This window comes from Ictalurus punctatus, chromosome 11, assembly GCF_001660625.3.
Source record: "Ictalurus punctatus breed USDA103 chromosome 11, Coco_2.0, whole genome shotgun sequence".
In the NCBI taxonomy this organism is placed as follows: Eukaryota; Metazoa; Chordata; class Actinopteri; order Siluriformes; family Ictaluridae; genus Ictalurus; species Ictalurus punctatus.
Window position 1 is genome coordinate 1151191 of NC_030426.2, and position 20849 is coordinate 1172039.

Below are 20849 nucleotides of genomic sequence, written 5' to 3' on the forward strand. Positions count from 1 at the left end.
TTGTGACAATAAGTGTTATATATCTATACTACATTTTATTTATTTGTTTTGAATACATTTGATTGACAATTAATCTGGCTTGGTCACCCTCCGAGTATGAGTCTCTGCAGGTCGGAGTAATGGTGGTGTCGAAAGATTTCTCTTATAGGTGGAAAGAGGTTCTTGCTGGGAACTGAACTTATCAATCAGATTTAAGTGTACATAATTTCACATAACCCGGGTTCACACTGTACGATTTTGGCCACGATTTGGTCATCTGAGACAAATTTTGAGAGTCCTAAAAGATTCCTATAATCCTAGGCCAAAATCTGGTAGTCTTTGATTGCTAGCTTGACATGTTCCACGACAGCCAATTAATGGTCATTGCGCTAAAAACTTTTCCTCAGTTTAAATTCTGCCGGTGTCAGAAGATTTTCTTGTATTTTCTCATTTGTAAGTCGCTTTGGATAAATGTTCCTGCTAAATGAATCAATGTAAATGTAAATTTGAGGCACAGTCCTGTAGTGTGGCTTCTCCTACCTCGCACGAGTCTTCTTGCGTGCGTCTGTTTTTCGCATCTTGACTATCGAACAGTCTGACATTAATGACAACTGAGATCCTACAGTGTGACATGGCTTACAGCGGGGATCAAGTTCATACAGTCTGACAAGCAACGGTTGCAAAGGACTATTAAAAATTGCACAGTGTGCACCCGGCTTTAGACATGAAAAATATGCAGGTTTTGGTTAAATGCCTGAGATAATGTCTGTGGTTAACACAAGCTCAAGACATTTTCACATTATACTACTACATAAAATACACCAGTAATAGCTGTGTTCGACTTCATGCAGTGTTCCGCAGCCTGATCGGTGGCTGATTGGAAGCAGTGCATACCAGTTAGAATTTTTGTCCGACTTGAGATGTCGCCAACACCACATTACTGTGATGTATGACATCAAAGTATGGTGATACGAGAACAAGCGCAGTTTCTCCAGAGCAGCTACATGAGCTCTAATGATGACACAGCTATTTCACGATTGGCCAGATTCACTGACGACAATGATGACATGCTTTTCATCTTTATTCTGACACCTTCGATTCTGCTAAGGCTCACAAATCCGTATTTTTATAACAGTAAAAAACCTTATGGTGTCATGTTACTGTTATATTGAGTCATGTTTATCAAAATAAAACTGTTAAAAAATACAGACCACACTTTATTGGTTTTTAAATAATACAGGCTTATATTGAACTTTATTTTTGTACATACAGGCTCTGTATTACGGTGTAAGTAAATCAGTATAATAGGTTAAGTATTCAGTGTTTCTGGTTGCTACATGTAAAATTCTGATATCTGTTTATCTGAGAAATATTACATCTAATCCACTTAAAGAAAACAAACACTACGAGAAGCAGTAAGTGTCCGACTTGACGGCTTTGTTTTCAACTGCTACCCCGACTGCAAGCGGCAACTCTCGCTGATCGTTTACCTCCAGCCACACCTGTGATTTTGTTAAGCTTTTACGTGTCTTGAAAAAAGCAGTTGCTGAATTAGTGGCTAAATGGGACTACAGAAGTTGTCTGGGACATTAAACGTCATTACACCGAGCAGGAAAACTCTACTACACCCTCATGTTTATACTTGTTCTCTTGCAAACTTTCCAATGTGTAGATTTATCAGTTTATACTATTTTCCAATTGTAGCATTTAAAAAAAATAATAATTTTGCTCTATAAATTCTATTGGAAGTGTAGCGTTGTAGTTCGTGGTGTAGTTCGTTTATAGCTTAATTTTAACGTTTTACTTCTGCCGATTGTATTTGGGATTCAAAATACATAAAAGTTGTGTTCATTTGTGAAGATTATCTTGAAGAACAAAACGTGTAAGAATCATAAACTTTTGTTGGTCACAGAGCTAATTTTCTGCATTAATCCAAAAGCCATTTTTGTCGAGGGAACCAGGGTGATTGTAACTTCCGGGTTGGCCTACAAAAAGACGTCATCCCTGTAACACTGCAGTTTAATTTACTTGCAGGTTACTAGGTGTAACCAACAGCGCTCTCGGCAGATTGAAATAGCCGTTCGATACTCCCCCTATTTTTCGGCACGACCATAACTCCGACCTGCCGTGACCTCTTGGCTGGATATGTTGACGCCTGGCAACCTTGCCTACGCAGGCCGCTGTGGATGATGGGATATGGTCCTGTTTTGTTGTTATGACTAAGGTATGTTCTTTTTAATCAACCATGATGTTGAAGAAATGTTTACAAAAGAGTTTGCTTTAGGACAATGCTAAAACGTTAATATAGTTTATTAATATTATATTTCATATTATTAATCGGTGGTATAATATGCGTATGAATATAATGCATGAGTTTGTAACACTAAAGACAGAGAAATACAACGAGAAACACCATAACATAAATTCAGGAGAAGTATGTATATATACAGTAGGCGAAAAACAGTACGCCCAGGGGGGAGACTGTCCGAATGATCTCTTCTTATGATATGCTATAGCTGAATCGACCCCTGCATAGCAACCACGTGCTATGCTGATGTGTCAACCAATCAGGTTTAAAAAGTACGCTGTGAGGCCAGTGTATTATTATTATTATTATTATTATTATTATTATTATTATATTTATGTATTTATTTATTTATTTGTAGACTTTCATTAGCACACCACCTGTTCAACAAACGTCACTGCAGCGACACATTTTCTGCCTGGAAACACGGCGAGCTAATCGGAGAGATTGAAAAGGGCGTGTGCGCACACATCAGCTAGCGTCAGTATCCTATCAGCAGTCAACACACAGGCTTATATGGAAGTCTTGTATGTTACATGTGTAGTTATGGGTACAAAATCAAGCCACCAAAGTTTGGATATTTTCATTAATTGAAGCTGAAATTTGCCCTGTGACTAGAGTATCTTTTGGAAATTAAAAATGAATATGTACTGTAAAGTCAGAGCCTCATTGGATTGATATTTATTAGTAGCTTTCTCCATAAGGGGGTGACACTGTGAACTAGGGAGGCCCAGGATGCTCCATTTTTATGCTTCTTTCGAACTAATATTGCCATCCTACTTACAGTGCCCTCCACTAATATTGGCACCCTTGATAAATATGAGCAAAGAAGGCTGTGAAAAAATTGTCTTTGTTATTTAACCTTTTGATCTTTTGTTAAGAGAAAATTATGAACATACTCTGCTCTCATGGATATCAAACAATTGCAAACAAAACACAGGTTTATCAAAAAAAAATCTTTGTTAAATATAGGTGTGCACCAATTATTGGCACCTTTTAGTCAATACTTTGTGCTAACTCCCTTTGCCAATATAACAGCTATGAGTCTACTCCTATAATGCCTGGTGAGGTTGGCAAGGGATCTGAGACCATTACTCCATACAGAATCTCTCCAGATTTCGAGGTCCACGCTGGTGGACTCTCCTCTTCAGTTCACCGCACAGGTTTCCTATGGGTTTCAAGTTAGAGGACTGGGGTGGCCATGGCAGGACTGATTTTGTGGTCAGTAAACCAATTTTGTGTTGATTTTGATGTATGTTTTGGATTATTTTCCTGCTGGAAGATCCAACCACGGCCCATTTTAAGCTTTCTGGCAGAGGCAGTCAGGTTTTCATGTAATATGTGTTGATATTTGTTAGTCCATGATGCCATGTATCCTAACAAAATGTCCAGGGGCCTGTACCATGAAGCTAGTTGAACAAACTCAAAACCAATCCAATCAGGCTTTATTGGTACAGTGATGCTGGTTATCAACATACTCTGTCAACTCAGACTTTGATCCATAAGCCATGATTAGTCCACGAGCATATACACGTGGTTGAAAAGCAAAACTTATTTTGTGGAAATATGAGGAATTTAAACCTACACTAACCGCAAAAAGCAACACCGTTGCTGCTGCCAAAGTTCGGGAACATTGCTGATTGTGTAAATGCGCAAGTTTACTTTTATAGGCTCACACTGAGAATCAGTTGATTGAAAACTTATAACCCCACCATATTTTATGTAATTTCATTTAATATAAATGTAAAAATATTTTAATTAAATATTTCTCTGTGAAGTGCTCTTCTTACAGTTTGCGCTGGGGAGTTGAATTAGTTGCATCACTTATATGTCACTTTGCTCACAGCTGATTGGTCCAAGTTGGGTTTGAGTTCTCTTACGCAGAACATAACCTACCCCAGAGCAGGTTAGCCATGGAGCACAAGTTTTCTGTGGTGCTGAACATCGGTAAAAGCCGAGCCACTTCATGGTACCTAAAACCCAGGGTTGGAACAAACTAAACTGAAACTTACCTGGCTAGTCACCTAAACCAGCTTCATGGTACAGGCCCCAGGTCCTCTGGCAGAAAAACAGCCCCAGATTATTAAAGATCTACCACCATATTTAACCGTGGGCATGGGGTAGTTTTCCATATGGCTACCTCTGTGTTTGAAAAAAAAAGCCCTCTGCCTTTATTGCCAGAAAGCTCTATTTTAGATTCATCTGACCATAGAACCCAATCCCATTTGAAGTTCCAGTAGTGTCTGGCAAACTGAAAACACTTGAGTTTGTTTTTTGATGAGAATAGAGGCTTTTTTCTTGAAACCCTTCCAAACAACTTGTGGTGATGTAGGTGACTTCGGATTGTAATTTTGGAGAATTTCTGACCTCTAGACGCAACTAGCTTCTGCAGTTCTCCAGCTGTGATCCTTGGAGATTTTTTGGCCACTCGAACCATCCTCTTCATAGTGCGTTGAGACAGTATAGACACACGTCCAATTTCAGGTTGATTCATAACATTTCCAGTTGACTGGCACTTCTTAATTATTGCCCTGATGGTGAAAATGGGCATTTTCAATGCTTGTGCTATTTTCTTATAGACAACTTCCCATTTTGTGAAGCACAACAGCAATGTTTTGCCACACATCAGAGCTATATTCCTTGGTCTTACCCATGAATGACTTAGGGAATTTGGCCTATGTATTACCTCATATTTATACACATGTGAAACAAGAAGTCATGGTTCAACAATTTCCTGTTCCTAGTCACCCAGGTGTACTAAAAAATGTAAAATATCAATGGGAATATACTTCAAATATATTTTGTCTCATATGAATTCATGGGGTGCCAATAATTGTTGCACACCTATATTTAACACAGATATTTTGTGTTTTGTTTTCAATTGTTTGGTATCTATGAGAGCAGAGTATTTTTGTGAATTTTTTTTAAGTAAATATAAAAATATTTTGAACAAAATATCACTCAAAAAGACAATTTTTCACAGCCTTTTACCAAGGGTGCCAATATCAGTGGAGGGTACTTTATCATCTTATGTCATTCAAGTTCAGATCTCCCCATGAAACAATCTATTGCTCACATCTCTTCTTCTGCAGTCATGGATACAAGTTCCAATTCCTCAGATGACAAACAGAGGAATCAAAGTAAGAAGAATCAAAGGTGTCCTTCCTCCCAAGGAAATGAAGCCCCAATCACATGGGAACTTAATACAGAACATAGGAGTGATTCACTGGGAGCAGCACCTGAACTTCCCCAGTGTAAAATGGGTAGCAAGAAGGTAGACGACATGAGCTTCATGATATCGTGTACAAACTGGTACTAGGGACATGTGATCTGTGATCACTTCAGCTTAGTAACCACTAAGACACCGTGCGTCCTTGTTATCATTTATGTTTAAGATCATTGTATTTTTTTTTTCTTGAACTCATGGCCACGGTGCCCTGTGATGTCAGTGTGGCACACAACCACTAAATCCTCACCAGTATAACAAAAATACAGCACTGAAACTGGACACTTGTGACCAGATGATGTTTTTCCAATCTTCAACTGACCCATTTCAGTGAGCCTGTGCCCACTGCAGCCTCAGATTCCTGTCTGACAAGAGTGGACCCTGATGTGGTCTTCTGCTGTTGTACCTTATTCACCTCAAGATTCAATGTGTTGTGCATTCCGAGATGTTTATCAGCCCACCATGGTTGTAAACAGTGCTTATTTGAGTTACCTGCCTGCTCCATTGAATTATCTGCATAATTGGCTAATGAATGTGTGAGGTGTCCCTGTTAAAGTGACTGAGTGTTTTTAATGTGTTTCAGAGTGCAACTTCAGAAGTTTAGGACACACAAAGCTTGTCCACTTGTCAGTGGTACAACATATAGCTATAACACAAAGGCTATAACATATAAAAGCTAGTCATCGTCTCTAACTTTTCTATTATGCATGCTATTTGTTCCAGTTTATATTAGGCTTGAATTGTACTGTTGCATGCAGAGTTGCTATATGATAACCAATACAGTTTTCACCAATAAAGTGAGTTATAAAGGACTCAAAGGACTACATATTCAGATGTAATTACACAACAAGAAAAATCACATTTCATAAAAGCAAATATTCAGTGACAATTAAATAACTGATCATTTTTGCTTTTATTGAAATTATGTTGTTAATAGGAAATGGAGACGATATTATTAGGTACACCTTGTAGAACTTAAAATCAAACAAAAACTCAGTTTAATCTGCACAGATGTAAAAAGGCAAATTTTTGCAAATAAAGCTTAAATATTGTTAGATCAAGACTTAAAATGATTGCCATTGTTAGGAATGACAGCATTGTATATGATGTGTAAAATTATACACTACTCTTAAAATGTGAACGAAAAAAAATCTAAAAATCCTCTTAACTGTTGTATTTATATGATCCATCTGGAAATTAGACAATATCAAAAAGCCGCACAGACAGATTCTCTGTTGTTTGGTCTAAATAACTGTTTCCTTCATAAATTCTTCAAATAAAGTAAATATTTATGTACATTAAATACATTGAAAATTAAAAATAAATCAAACAAATAACATTAAAGCTTTATCGGATAAAAATTCAGTTGTAATCAATCCTCTGTAGACAAAGAACATAAATCAATTTGTGTAAAGTTCTAAACAAGCTCTGATATGTTTGTTTGCCCTCTTTATTTATTGTTACTCTCTTAAAATGAGTACAGAAACCAAAGGCAACAGCAGGTAGAGTTTAAGAGTGGCTGTCATCCAGCACCACCATCACACCAAAAATGAGGCAATATCAACAGAGAATATTCATATTCCCATTTCTCTTTGTACATTTTTTTCCAGAACAAAATTGTACTGGCATGGCTTCACCTTTAATTAAAACTTTTTCTATAGAAATTATTGATACTTTTAAAAATTCTTTCCCTAAAAATCGTGTATGTCAAAATTTGACTATCCAGTGGTATGTCCAGAACAGTTTTAGCAGCAGGCCCAAGAGTAGCACAGACGTTGTCATGGGGGGCATCAATGTATACTAAATCCTGATCATGATTCCAGCTATCAGGATCCATACAGTCAATAATTTGTTTGTGATATAATTGACAAAAGTAGAGTGGTAAATAATTCACATAGTGTTTTAACATCTATGTTTGACACCCTTGTCCTTTGTTTGTAGAAATGTTTTTTGATGTGATAATGACACTCTAAGGATACAAAGCCCATCTGAGTAAGTACGAGAAGTGATTATTAAATAAGTCAGTTACAAACAGTGTAAGTCGAATCAAAGTGCATAAATTACAAGATTACAAAATTAAGTTGAAGTTTACCATTTTGGGCTTATAATTGTACTTTGGCCTTAAAAGTATACTTTAATGTAGATTGCAGAACAAGCAGTCATTTAGGCTTTGCAATGAATTTAGCTACAGGCTACAGTAAATATGGAATAAAACACTTTTGGTTCTGGACATCTGCATCAAACCGCTCAGTCATGGATTGTTTTCCTATGACAGCAATCACAAAACTTACTAATTGTTACAAAGTATTGACATTGAGACTTCTTCCATACATGTTCAATAAATTCACTATATCAATGATTATACATTTTCCTTTTCAATTATTATAATTATTATTAGCCTTAGATTATGTAAAGTATCCACTCTTCGAATGAGATCCCTATGAATGTAACTCTAATACATTATTATTTCTATAATGTATTAATATAAACCTGTGATTTATACTCTAGATGGCACTACTGTCAGAGCTGTTGTAATGGAAAATTAATCAACACCTTTGTACAAATCAGAATAGAGAATTCAAGAGCACTGTCATATAACATTAAATAACATTAAATAACTCAGCCCATTCTACTTTAAAGTTCCATGTACTTATTTTCTATCCATCCATTTTCTATACTGCTTATCCTTCAGGGTCATGGGGAACCTTGATCCTATCCCAGGAGACATGGGGCACAAGGCGGGGTACACCCTGAACAGGGTGCCAATCCATCACAGGGCACAATCACATACACATTCACACACCCATTCATACATGCCAATCAGCCTACCATGCATGTCTTTGGACTGGGGCTAGGAAAGCGGAGTACTCTAAGCACCTGGGAGAACATGCAAACTCCGCGCACACACAGGGCAGCAGTAGGAATTGAACTATCAACCCTGGTGGTGTGAGGCGAACGTACTAACCACTAAGCCACTGTGCCCCCTTAATTATTTTCCTATTAATCCAAATAAAATTGCCTAAAGACTTCATAGGCTTACTTGTTTTCCTCCCTAATTGCCTACTGAATAATTCTTATCTTGATTTGCCTCATACATTTGTTTGTCCCATGATTTTTATTCACCAACCTTAAAAATTTTTATCCATGCACATTAGTCACTTGTATTGCTGGTACCATGATTTGTTAACATGTATATCAAGAATTATACAATTGCAATCAAAATTATTCAACCCTCATTGCAAATCAGGTTTATTGTCAAAACTTACAGACTTTCAGCTGTTTGCAATAAACAAATAAAACAAAAGCAATTGAAATAGTTAAACACAACGAATGCTTTAAGTGGTTTCCCCAAACTGAAAATGCAACTTTATAATGATTTCTTCAGTTTCAAAATTATTCAATCCCTTCATGGCAAGCATTTTTATACTTAGTAGAGCTCCTTTTGCTGTTATGACCTGCTGCAAATGAGATGCATAGCTTCTGGCAGCATTCCTGAGGAATCTTAGCCCATTCCTTATGGGCAATGGCCTCCAGTTCAGTAATATTCTTGGGTTTGCGTGGTGCAACCGCCTTCTTCAAATCCCACCAGAGATTTTCTATGGGGTTCAAGTCAGGTGACTATGATGGCCCTGTAGAATCTTCCAGGACTTCTTCTGCAACCAAGCCTTGGTGGAATTTGAGGTATGCTTGGGATCATTGTCCTGTTGGAAGGCCCAATGAGGCCCAAGCTTCAGTTTCCTCACAGAGGCATGACATTTTCTCCTAGGATTTCCTGATACTCCAATGAATAAATCTCGCCTTCCATACGCTGCAGGTTTCCAGTGCCAGAGGATGCAAAGCAGCCCCAGACCATCACCAATCCACCACCATGCTTGACTGTGGACAGAGTGTTCTTTCTTCATTCTTCTTCCTCCAGACATACCGCTGATCCATCGTCCTGAAAAGTTCCAGTTTTGTTTCATCGCTCCACAGAACAGAACCCCAAAACTTCTATGGCTTATTTATATGATTTTGAGCCGACATTTCTTGTGCTTTTGGGTCAGTAGTGGTGTACATCTTGGAGTTCTGGCAGGGAAACCTTCTGCGTTTAGTATGTACCATACTGTGCTCACTGAAACCTCAGTGCCTGTTTGCCACCAAGTCTTGTTGCAGGTCTTTTGCAGTCACTTGAGGGTTTTTTCACAACCTGCCTTTTCACAAATTTGGTTGCAGACATTGATGGCTTCCTTTTTCTTCCCTGTCCAGGTATTTATTAAATTTTTTGCCTCTAACCAGTTCAGGTATTTCATGTGTTCCAGCTCAAGCACACCTGGTGCAACTAATGGAGCCCTTGATTAGTTGATTCAGGTGTGCTTGAGATGTTTTGCAAATATGTGCTGTTGTGAGGGATTCTATTCAGGGGGTTGAATAATTTTGAAACTGGGGAAATCATTATAAGTTGCATTTTCAGTTGAATTCGGTGAAAACACTTTAAGCATTCATAACTATTTCAACTGCTTTTGTTTGATTTGTTCATTGGAAACATTTTGACAATAAACCTGATTTGCAATGGGGGTTGAATAATTTTGATTTCAACTGTATATGAATTAAATAAGTTGAGGCAGTTCACTTTTTGGGTTCTATTTTATTACAGGAATAATCCAGAAACAAAGATTGTGAGTGTGAAATAACTCCGAACCCATTTCTGTGTGCCTGCCTGTATTTGTTTGACACATGGGACAAGGGTCATTCTGATTAAAAAAAATAAGCACAGTGTATAGATATTTATATATTAGGATCCATTGTTAAAAGCAAATTTAATCTCAAAACTTATTTGTGTGTGTATTGGCTGTCTTCATTATCATAATGGAATGACCATGCATGTGTTTCTCTTGTTCCTCTTTAATCAGAATATCTGAATCAGAAGAGAATACTGTTTCCCCTTATAGTTATGTTTTCAATCCATGACCATATCATAATCAACTTCATCAATCCCAGGGATTTATTCATCAAGGAATATACAAAGTACCTGGAGATTGCATAAAAGTACATAAAAAATGTAAAATATGGAACACATGCTTCTGTGCTATAACTCTGCACCCAATTTGCTTTTTGCCTTTTTTTTTTTTTTCCACCCAATGCCAGTTCATCAGACCATTCAAAGTGGAGGAAGACAGTCAACACAGTGTGTTCCATTTAAATTAATCCCATGTAAGGACTTCCTGTACCCATAATATAGAATGCCTCCTTGCTACATTGTAGACTGGCACTGCCAGGTGCTCAAATCAAACTTTTCATTTGCAAGAAAATGTTGAATCTGGGTTAAGCAGGGACAGCCATTACTGCCTTTGTGCCATTTCTCTACCTACAGACAGACAAGCTGCTTAGATATGTAAATTTAAAAGTAGGAAATGTGTGATGTAGAGATAGAGATGCACTTAAAGGAGAAAGAGAAAACAATGTAATCATGCTTGCTTACATTAACAGATGCACAGTAAATTCTAATAAAAATGTCTTCTTGTAATTAATTTGAATTAACTAGGTCATGACAAAGTTAAAATGAGGTACAGTGTGTTAAAGAAGGTGTAAATGCTGTCTTAAGACAGACAAACAATCAAAAAGATTGCCAGTGGTGAAAATATGTTTGGAAGACAACAACAAAAAACATTTTCTCCCAGACATATATAATGCTAGCAGAATGTGTAATACATTGCACCATTTACATTTACTCATTTGCCAGAGGCTTTAATCTAAACAATTACAAGTAAGGCTGAATCAATTCCAAGCACATAGCTGAGCAGTTAAGAACCTTGCTTAGTCTTGGGAACTGTACTCATGTCGTGTAATGGGGGCATACATGGAAGCAGTTGCAGGTAAGGCAGCTTTAATGAATAATCCAAATCGATAAGCAAGTACAAAATCAGTAAGCAGGCAAAGGCCAGGTGATCAGCAAACAGATTAGACTAGGCAGGGCTATAATCAGAAACAATAAACAAACTGTCAAAAAAACAGAGAAGCAATAATAGACAAAGGCTTGTTAACGACAGAGACCAAAGGAAACTGAGCGTATACTTTGCAAAATACTACAACCACCATGTTGGTATTGTCATGTGACCTTTGACGTTATCGTAAACACAATCTTAAAGGGACCACCAAATTTAAAGCAACCACACTAACGGCAAAACGCACATCAGGAAAGTTAACTGAATTAGTAATTTAATGTGGGCAGTGTTAACCGGCCGAAGTAAATTCGTAGACATTAGCTTGGCCGGCTAAAGCATGATGGAGATCACAAAAAAGGTTTTGAATGCTGTGACAACTATTTTCTTGTTTAAACCTTCACCAAGTTAACAATTTATCCGGATATTTTTAAACAAGTCCTGTTTAACCAAGGTTTAATACTTAAAAAGTGCTGATGCGCTGTCTTCCGCATTTTTTTCTGAGCTTGTCCGCACCAGTCCTGTTGTATTATGGGATTTTTGAGTAGTGTAGTGTCCATCGGTTGCATACTGCAAAATCTCGCTGGAAGCAGTACACCATCCAGGTATTTATTGCCTACTGTTTCTCGCCTACTGAGAATTTTGACATACTACCCCTCTGGTGCACTGATTTTAACCTACTGTGTAGTAGGGTAGTACGCCATTTCAGACGTAACCCATGTGTGCGGTCTGGGGAGTGTTGTCTGAAGTGGCCATGTTTGAAGGCCACGGTGTCTGCTGTGAATTGGAGTCTGTGGTTTGCTGTGGTATGACAGAGACTTGTAGGTAACTTTATTTATTTGTATGTAACTTCATTTATTTGTCTTAGAATCTTGAATGGGCCAATGTACCTGGGGCTGAAAGTGTGAGGCTGTCTCAGGTCCTTGGTAATGAGCCACACATGGTCACATGGTTGGTAGTGGGGATGTTCACTGTGCCGTCTGTCTCCATTATCCTTGTAGATACGGGCGGCCCGTTCCAGTCGTTGGTCCCATTCCATGGGAACAAAGGAGGCTGATAACCTAGCACACACTGGAAAGGGGTGAGACAAGTGGCAGAGTGGTGAAGGGAGTTTTGGGTGTACTCTGCCCATGGTAAGAACTGGACTAATCCTGAGGATTAGCTGCATAGAAGGTGCGGAGAAATTGGTCTACCTCCTAATTCACTCACTCTACTTGGCCGTTAACCTGTGGGTGGTAGCCTGAGCTTTCTCCTTAAAACTTGCCCATGCCAGGAAGTGAACTGTGGACTCCGGTCACTGACAATCTCCTCTGGGATTCCATGACTAAAGAGAAATTCTGCTGTAGTAAAGGCAGATGGAATAGTGGGAAGTGGAACCAGACGTTGGGATTTGGAGAAGTGATCAATCACAACTAGAAAGGCTTTGTTACTTGAGATTCTGGTAAGTCTGTGAGGAAATCTATGGTTATATGTGACCAGGGCCATTGACCTGTGGTCAGAGGGAAGAGTTTACCAGTTGGTAGAGTTTGGGTTTGTTCGTGGTTGAACAAGGAAATTTTTGTCTAGGCATGCATGCCAGGGTCTGATCCAGCTCCCAGTCTATGGTGCCCATGGCACAGGAAGGGGGGGGATGAACTCCTTCGCTCTCTTTGGGGTGAGTTGAGTGAATAAGTGAGAAAACATCTGCTTTGGTGTTCTTCAAATAGGGGCGGTAAGACAGGGTAAACTGGAAACGGGAGAAAAATAGGGACCAACAAGCTTGCTGAGGATTCAATCGTTTGGCGGTGGTATTCCAGGTTCTTATGACCTGGTGGAGCTTGGGTTTGTGCCTGAATCTATGTGAGAGGATGGCTCCAACTCCCATTTCAGAGGCATCTATACCCACAATGAAAGGCTTGGATCGGTTAGGGTGCTTGAGAATTGGGGCTGTGGTGAATGTTTTTGAGCCGAGTTAGGGTGTTTTTGGCTGCAGGGTTCCAGACTAGGTGTTTAGGATTTCCATGAAGCATGGATGTCAAGGGGTGTGCTATGGTGCTAAAGCCCTGGATGAAGTGCCAGTAGAAATTGGCAAAGCCCAAAAATCTCTGCAGGTCTTTGATAGTTTGAGGTCTGGGTCAGTCCACAACAGCAGCTACTTTAGACTGGTCCATGGTGATGCCATCTGGGCTAATAAAATAACCCAGGAATCAGATGTGCTGATGGAATTCACATTTATTTGCCTTGATGTATAGCTGGTGGTGCAAGAGTCTTTGCAGGACCTGGTAGACAATGAGGACATGATCTTCAAGAGAAGGAGAATAAATCAAGATGTCCTCAATGTGTATGTTATGATGTATTTACCCAACATGTCCCTTAAAACATCTTTAATAAAACAGTGGAACACCATGGGAACACTAGAGAGCCCATATGGCATCACAAGGAAGTCATAGTGGCCAGAGGTGGTGCTAAAGGCCATCTTCCACTTGCCCCTTTTTCTAATATGCACCAGGTTGTAAGCACTTTGAAGATCTAGCTTGGTAAAAATTTGGGCTGATCTGAGCTGTTCCAGGGCTGCAGGAGCTAAAGGCAGAGCATACTTGTTCTTGACTGAACATTGATTGAGACCTCGGTAATTGATGCATGGTCTGAGACCACCCCCTTTCTTCTCCACAAAAAAGAAACCAGCCGATGTGGGAAATGTGGGTGGCCTGACATAATCTTGTTGAAGAACCTCCTGAATGTATTCCTCCATAGCTTGCTGTTCCACTATTGATAGAGGATAAATCCGGCTGCCAGGGGGATGGTTCCACAAAGCATCTCAATGGCACAATCATATGTACAATGAAGTGGTAGCCTGCTGGCCTTATCTTTGCTGAGCATCTCCCTCAGATATAGGGACAGAAACATGGTTGTTAGGGCTCTCAAAAGATGTGGCAGAAAGTGAAATTACTGGGTTTCTGAGACCGTGGGCATGGCAGTATGGGGACCAGCGAGTGAGTGGCTTGTTGGACCAGGAAATAAAGGGGTTATCTTGTTCCAGCCATGGGAGGCCCAAGATTACTGGATCTTTGGCGTTTGGCAGATACTGTGAAAACAATTTGATGTATTCTTTTTGGAGGGTGCCAATCTGGAGGGAGAGGGGCTGTGTGTGGTATGCGATGGTTCCTCCCCTGATAGGAGCTCTGTCAATGGCCTGGATTTTGCATGGTTGGTGCAGTTGTTGAATGGAGATGTTGAGGTGGTTCATGGTGTCTTGATCAATGAAATTCCCCGCCGAATTGGAGTCAGTTAAGACTGTCAGAACAGAAAGCTTGCCTGAGTATTCCATTATGACCAGTAGAACAAAAGCTTGGTGAGATGAAAACTGTGTTTGAGTCACCATATGGGAGTATGGTGGGAGGCTTCCGGTCCAGGTCCAGAGGGAACACTGCCTGATGAGATGGTCAGCCTAACCGTAGTAAAAGCCCCGGAAATCTCTACGCTGCCTCTCCCTCTCCTCTTCTGTGAGTTGTGTGCATCCCAGCTGCATGGGCTCTGAAGTGTCACTGGTGCTTGGTGGAAGTCTCTCTGACCATAGTGAACATTGGCTATGGAGCAGGTGGTCAAGATGAATGGAGGGGTATATGAGCAAGTTGAGGGTTAGCTGCTCAACGCTGCATGTTATCTCTGTCAGGATTACTGTATTTAACCCGCAGCAAAATGCTGCTTTCAGTGTGGTGTTGTTCCATCCGCTTTCAGCCGTGATGGTGCGAAACTCGAAAGCGTAGTCTGCTACTCACCGCAAATCCTGGGCGATGGTTAGCAGTTGCTCTCCCGTCTCCTTGACCTCTGGCGAAGAGGTCCTGACCTCCAATACAGATGGTAAATGTTAAATGGTCTGCACTTATATAGTGCTTTTATCCAAAGCGCTTTACACAGTGTCTCAATCACCCATACACACTCACACACCATTGGTAGCAGAGCTGCCATGCAAGGCACTAACCTGCCATCAGGAGCAACTTGAGGTTCAGCATCTTGCCCAAGGACACTACGGACTGTTGAGTCATGTGGGCTGGGAAGCGAACCGCCAACCCTACGATTAGTGGACAACTCGCTCTACCACCTGAGCCACAGCCACCCACTTCAGCGCTCAGCTGGAAAGCAGCTCCAGGAAGTGTGCGATCTTCCACGGCTCTGACATCCTCTCATAACTGGCAAAATACAGAGAACACTGAAGCAGAAAACCCTTGCCTGCAAAGTGTGACCTGCAAATTTCTCTGGCACGGGCATCGGCGGGTTGGGTGCGGCAGCTGATACGGGGGTCGTAGCGAGGGCTTGGGACAGAAGATTTATCTTGGCGTCGAGGTCTGCTAAATGTCGATGCTGCTCTCCCATAAGCTGCTCGTGAGCTGCGATAGCTTGCCGCAAGTCCAGCCCTCCTGCTTCATACATTCTTAGGCAATGTATTCTGTTATTTAATGGAGGTGTATACGGACACGGTTGCAGGTAAGGCAGCTTTAATTAATAAACCAAATCCAACTCGATAAATTAGTACAAAATCAGTAAGCAGGCAAAGGTCAGGCGATCAGCAAATAGACTAGACTAGGCAGAGCAGTAATTGGAAACAATAAAGAAACTGTGTCTCAAAAAAAAAAAAACCAGAAAAGCAATAATAAACAAAGGCTTGGTAACATCAGAGACAAAAGGCAACTGAGCATATACTTTGCAAAATGCCCTTGACTTAGAGTCTGTTTTAAAGCATCCTACGAGTGTGTGCGTGCGTGTGTGTGTGTGAGTGAGATTGAGCCCAGGTGTGCTCAATCAGAAGCTGGGTGACTGTGAGCGAGGGGGCATTGTGTGGTCTATGGAGTGTAGTCTGAAGTACCGTAGCCATGTTTGTAGGCTGCGGTGTCTGCTGGTAATTGGAGTCCGTCATTTGCTGTGATATGACAACTCACAACCTTCTAGATAGCGTATCATTTTCTGACCAGTTCCCACAACCATTTACAACAGACCTTGGACTTTGAGAGAACATTCATATTAACTAACGTACATAAGTCCTATAACAACCTTCCTGTGCCCAATTCTGACGTGGTACCAATACACCAACTGTCGAAGCAAACTGCACCCAAATCTGAAGCTTCCCACTCCAGATTCATGCCTCACTGAACCGTAAATTGAGCATTATAATTATGTAATGTGGAGAAATGAAAAGCAACTACAGTCAACAATAAGTGGCACAACAGTAGAGCATTCAAAGAGAGGCCATGAGTCAGGATGGTAGTACCCTCCCATGTCAATCAGTGACACTAACCAGTAGTGGCCAACATAAATGTGGAAATATGTACAGTCCCATTTGAAACTACTGGAATGGCAAGACCAATTCAATTGTTTGTGCTATACACAGAAATTTGGGTTTGAGATCAACAGATGGATATGAGAGGAGAGATGTGTTAAACAATAAACTAGATGTGTTAAACAATAAACATAGAACCTTTTGTATCAGACCACTCAATTTTTAGATGAGCAAAATTATACGAATAGATAAGTATTGAAGTAAATTAGTACATAACACTTAATATTTGGTTGCATATCTCTTGCTGGCAATAACTGCATCAAGTCTGTGACTCATGACATTACCAAATTGTTGGTTTCTTCTTTTGTGATGATTTTTCAGGCTTTTACCGTAGCCTCTTTCAGCTGCTGTTTGTTTTAGGGGGTTTCTCCCTTCATTCTCCTCTTTAGGAGGTGAAATGCATGTACAATTGGGTTAAAGTCTAGTGATTGACTTGGCCTGTATAAAAGCTCCCACTTTTTCCATCTGATAAAGTCCTTTGTTGAGTTGTCAGTGTGTTTTGGATCATTGTTGCTGTATGATAAAGTTCCTACCGATTAATTTGAATGCATTTCAATACAATCAATTTAACAGGGCACACCTGGGCAGCAAGAAACACCCATTATTCACATGTTCCAATATTTCTGATCACTTGAAAAAATGGGTGGGTTCAAACAAAATGTGGCATGTTTTAAATGTTTAACATATCTAGATGTAAACATGAGGAAATGAAAGCTGAAATGCTGATCTGTCGTCTCATATTCATCTTTTGATCTCAAAAACAAATGTCTTCAATTTATATTGAAAACAATAGAATTGGCCTTGCTGTTCCAGTACTTTCAGAAAGGTTTGTATTCAGCTGACAATGGTTTCCTCCAAGTGTGTTCAGCTGCCTTATGAGCAGCAGTTTGAAAAGATGTGGTTTGGAAGAAGCATGTACTGTCCCTAATCTTCCCTGATTGGTAACCCTCATGTGATCTTGAAGAACTAGCTTGCTGATAAGAATTGGTAATGACTAAAACTGGGAGTAAATGGGTTAAAAAAAAAAGTTAAATAAATAAGTTGTATTTTTTCATTAACAATTGCTGCAGTCATACTGTACATGCAAAAGGCAAAAGTCATTATGTTTAGGTTTGCAAGAAAAAAAATTAGAATTAAAGGAAAGCTTTATCTAGTCAGAAATCTGAAAAAAGAGGTATTATTACTAGATTTTAACAATCCAGTTTGCCAATACATACTGCTTTATATGCTGTATACTTCGTGTTTTCAAACTCACAAAAAAACAAAACAAAACAAAAAAACCCTAAATAACATCTAAATGTACAATAAGCAGAATGTCATTCATTCTTCTTCAGAAACCATTTAAACCAGTGATGGATCTGGAGCCTATCCCAGCAACACTGGGAATATACCCACATGCACACACACACACATTCACACCTAGTGTAACCTGAGCTCAGGATCAAACCATAGACCTGTAATGACTCTGTAGTTGTGATATAGTCACCTTTACAATATTTAAGTCTGCCTCAAAACAACTCTGGATAGGAATTCAAACTTCCAAGAAGTTGCCTTAGGACCTTTGCAGAATGTTAATATCACTGAATGGGATGAATTTAGATTGGACTGGATTTGGCAATGTTTTATAACACTCACCAAATTAGTACCCCTCTAGGGGCTGTTGGTTACACATAGAAATATTTCATGGCTACTTTACAAAGAATGTTATAGAGCTGTGTAGGAATTAACAAACCCAGGATATATACATTTTTGATAAGATTAACATGATCACCACAACCTATACTTCCCATAGTTTGTTATGCAGATGCAGAACAGTCAATACCACATGCAAAATCCAGCATATTTGGGAGGAAAAATTCTGCAATGTCTGCCTGTCACATTAAAAACTGGCCTTTAGGGCACTAAAATGTTTCAGGTCAAACATATTTGCATATTTGTAGGGGGAGGTGCATTAGCAGTTCTGATATGATGTGACACCAACCAATACATCAGTGAAAAACAAATCTATAAAATCTATAAAAACTCAGCCAAAGGACACTTGATAGTTCCTGTGCACTGCACTCTGATATAAGAAATAGTGGTGGCTTAGGACATCAAAATGGTTTAAAGATGAATCATTACTAATATTCCATATAAATTAATAATAAGCTGATTGATCTATGGCATGCCACATTATCAAAGTTTTAAATGATATTCAAATGTGAAAACAGACTGCAAAAACACTCTTGATAACACTCTTTTTGTCAGGTAATTAGCATCAATAACTTTGTGTAACAGAAATAAATCATATGCATAAGAGTTTTGTTAAATCTTTCATAAACTGTTTAGATTTTTACATGCCTCCCCACTACACAATTCAAACCCTGAAAAGAAATACTCTAACCTCAAGCAACACTGTACTTGCATGTGCCTTAAAGATGCCACATACAGTTCTCTCTCATAGGACATACAGTGGGGTCCAAACATCTGAAACCACTGAAAATACTTCTATTTTCTATTCTTTTTTTAATTTAACACAATAATTTTCATTATAAATTATATTATTGACAACAGCTTGAGTGGAAAGTAGAATCTTTGTCCCCTTTTTGCTTTAATGACTCATTTGCACTTGAGCTGGCATGAATTCCTCAAATGTGTGCAAAATCTTATGATCCATTTTAGATCAAATCCATTGTTTTAACACATGCTCAATTGGGCATGAGGAAAATCTGACCTTTTGTAGAAGTCAGTTAACATGGTCAATATCACAAATTTTCTTACATTTAAATAGTGACCAAGAAATAATGCAGAATCTTGAATATTGAATATTTGGGATTTTAGGAACATTTCTTCATTTTAAATATTTCAAAATTCTGAAACCTTGTTTATTCCCAATTTTAATTGAATTTCCAGTATTTTGGACCCCACTGTGTATATACTAATGTAATATTAACATGTTTCTAATGCTTTAAAAAGAGTCAGATGTCAAAGACATGTTAAAAGACTACAATATACACAAAACCTCTTTGTATTCTTTTCTACAGCCTTTCTACCTACAATGATATTCACGTCTTTAACACTTTTTGTTATTTTTGTTTTGTTCTTCTGACATATTCTTTCAATAATTCCTGTACAAGTCCATGTTGAGCGCATATATAGGACATATATTTGCTGGCAACTGACCTCCGTTCCTCTTGCATTCCTTGGACACATGATGGTTAGAATCCACTGTGGTTGTCCTCAGAGTGCCAGGTTGTGAGAGAATGGAGAAAAATGGTTTTACAGTAGCAGTGTAAGGCCAAAGCAATGGTTAAGCTCATGTACCTGCAATCCACCACTCAGTTAAAGCCTAGCAAACCTGTGCTTTTGGCTCATATGTTTAAAAAAAGATCTTTGAGATTTTTGTTCCAGACAGAAGGACCTTGAGTCAACAATGTTTCAATCCCCACCTCTTGCATTACAATGCAGTAAACAGGCACTGGTTGTGTAGGTGCTTCTGAACATTGTCATGTTAGCCCTCGCTAGCATTTTTAGTGTTTAACTTTGCAGTGTTCCCTAGTCTGTCATACCCATTCCTGCACTGGCTGTTTGTAGTAGGTCACAGGTTGAGGGACACTTTTGTTCTTAAACTGGAAGATGGTGTAAATGAGGACCAAGATGCACAGAGACAGAATGCATGGGATTACCACAGCAATTGCATTTATGGTGTTTGGCACATCATTTATGGCAACCATGATGTCGACATCATCATGGGGGAGGTGTCTGTCCTTGTTCTTCTCCACTTCTGTTTGGTCGCAACCCATCCAGTCGTTAAGGATGGACTTTGGGTAACCAGGTTCTACTGTTAGCTTCTGGTTGTCAAACTTCCAGTAGTCCTTTCCTTTGTAGAAGTAAGTGTGAACTGGAAAGAGGATCAGGGAGACATAATGTGAGGTAGAACCATAATGTATGTATTCGTGACTTGTATTCGCTCATTTTTAATTTATTCTGACTCATATTTTGAGTTTTATAAATTGCTATACAAAGTAACCTCTTAGCTTTCCAATGATACAAATGCTATCATAGTATTAGACTACAATGTTTCCCAAATACTAAGATATTAATGTGTAAGATATACTCAGTTAAATG

General features: G+C 39.2%; 1 protein-coding gene and 1 long non-coding RNA gene across 2 annotated transcripts in view; one reads left to right on the top strand and one right to left on the bottom strand.

Moving 5' to 3' along the window:
• The first annotated feature begins 1860 nt into the window (after positions 1-1860).
• On the top strand, positions 1861-6322 carry LOC108271769 (uncharacterized). Its single transcript, XR_001813929.3, has 2 exons — positions 1861-2203; positions 5377-6322. It is a non-coding gene; the product is annotated as an uncharacterized LOC108271769 (long non-coding RNA).
• Positions 6323-6404: 82 nt separating this feature from the next.
• Positions 6405-20849, bottom strand: part of mmp24 (matrix metallopeptidase 24) — a 75394-nt gene continuing 60949 nt past the window's right edge. Inside the window, exon 9 of the mRNA XM_017479507.3 lies at positions 6405-20622. Within this exon, the coding sequence (XP_017334996.1) occupies positions 20285-20622 (338 nt within the window). The 3' untranslated portion in view covers positions 6405-20284. The remainder of the gene's footprint in view (positions 20623-20849) is intronic.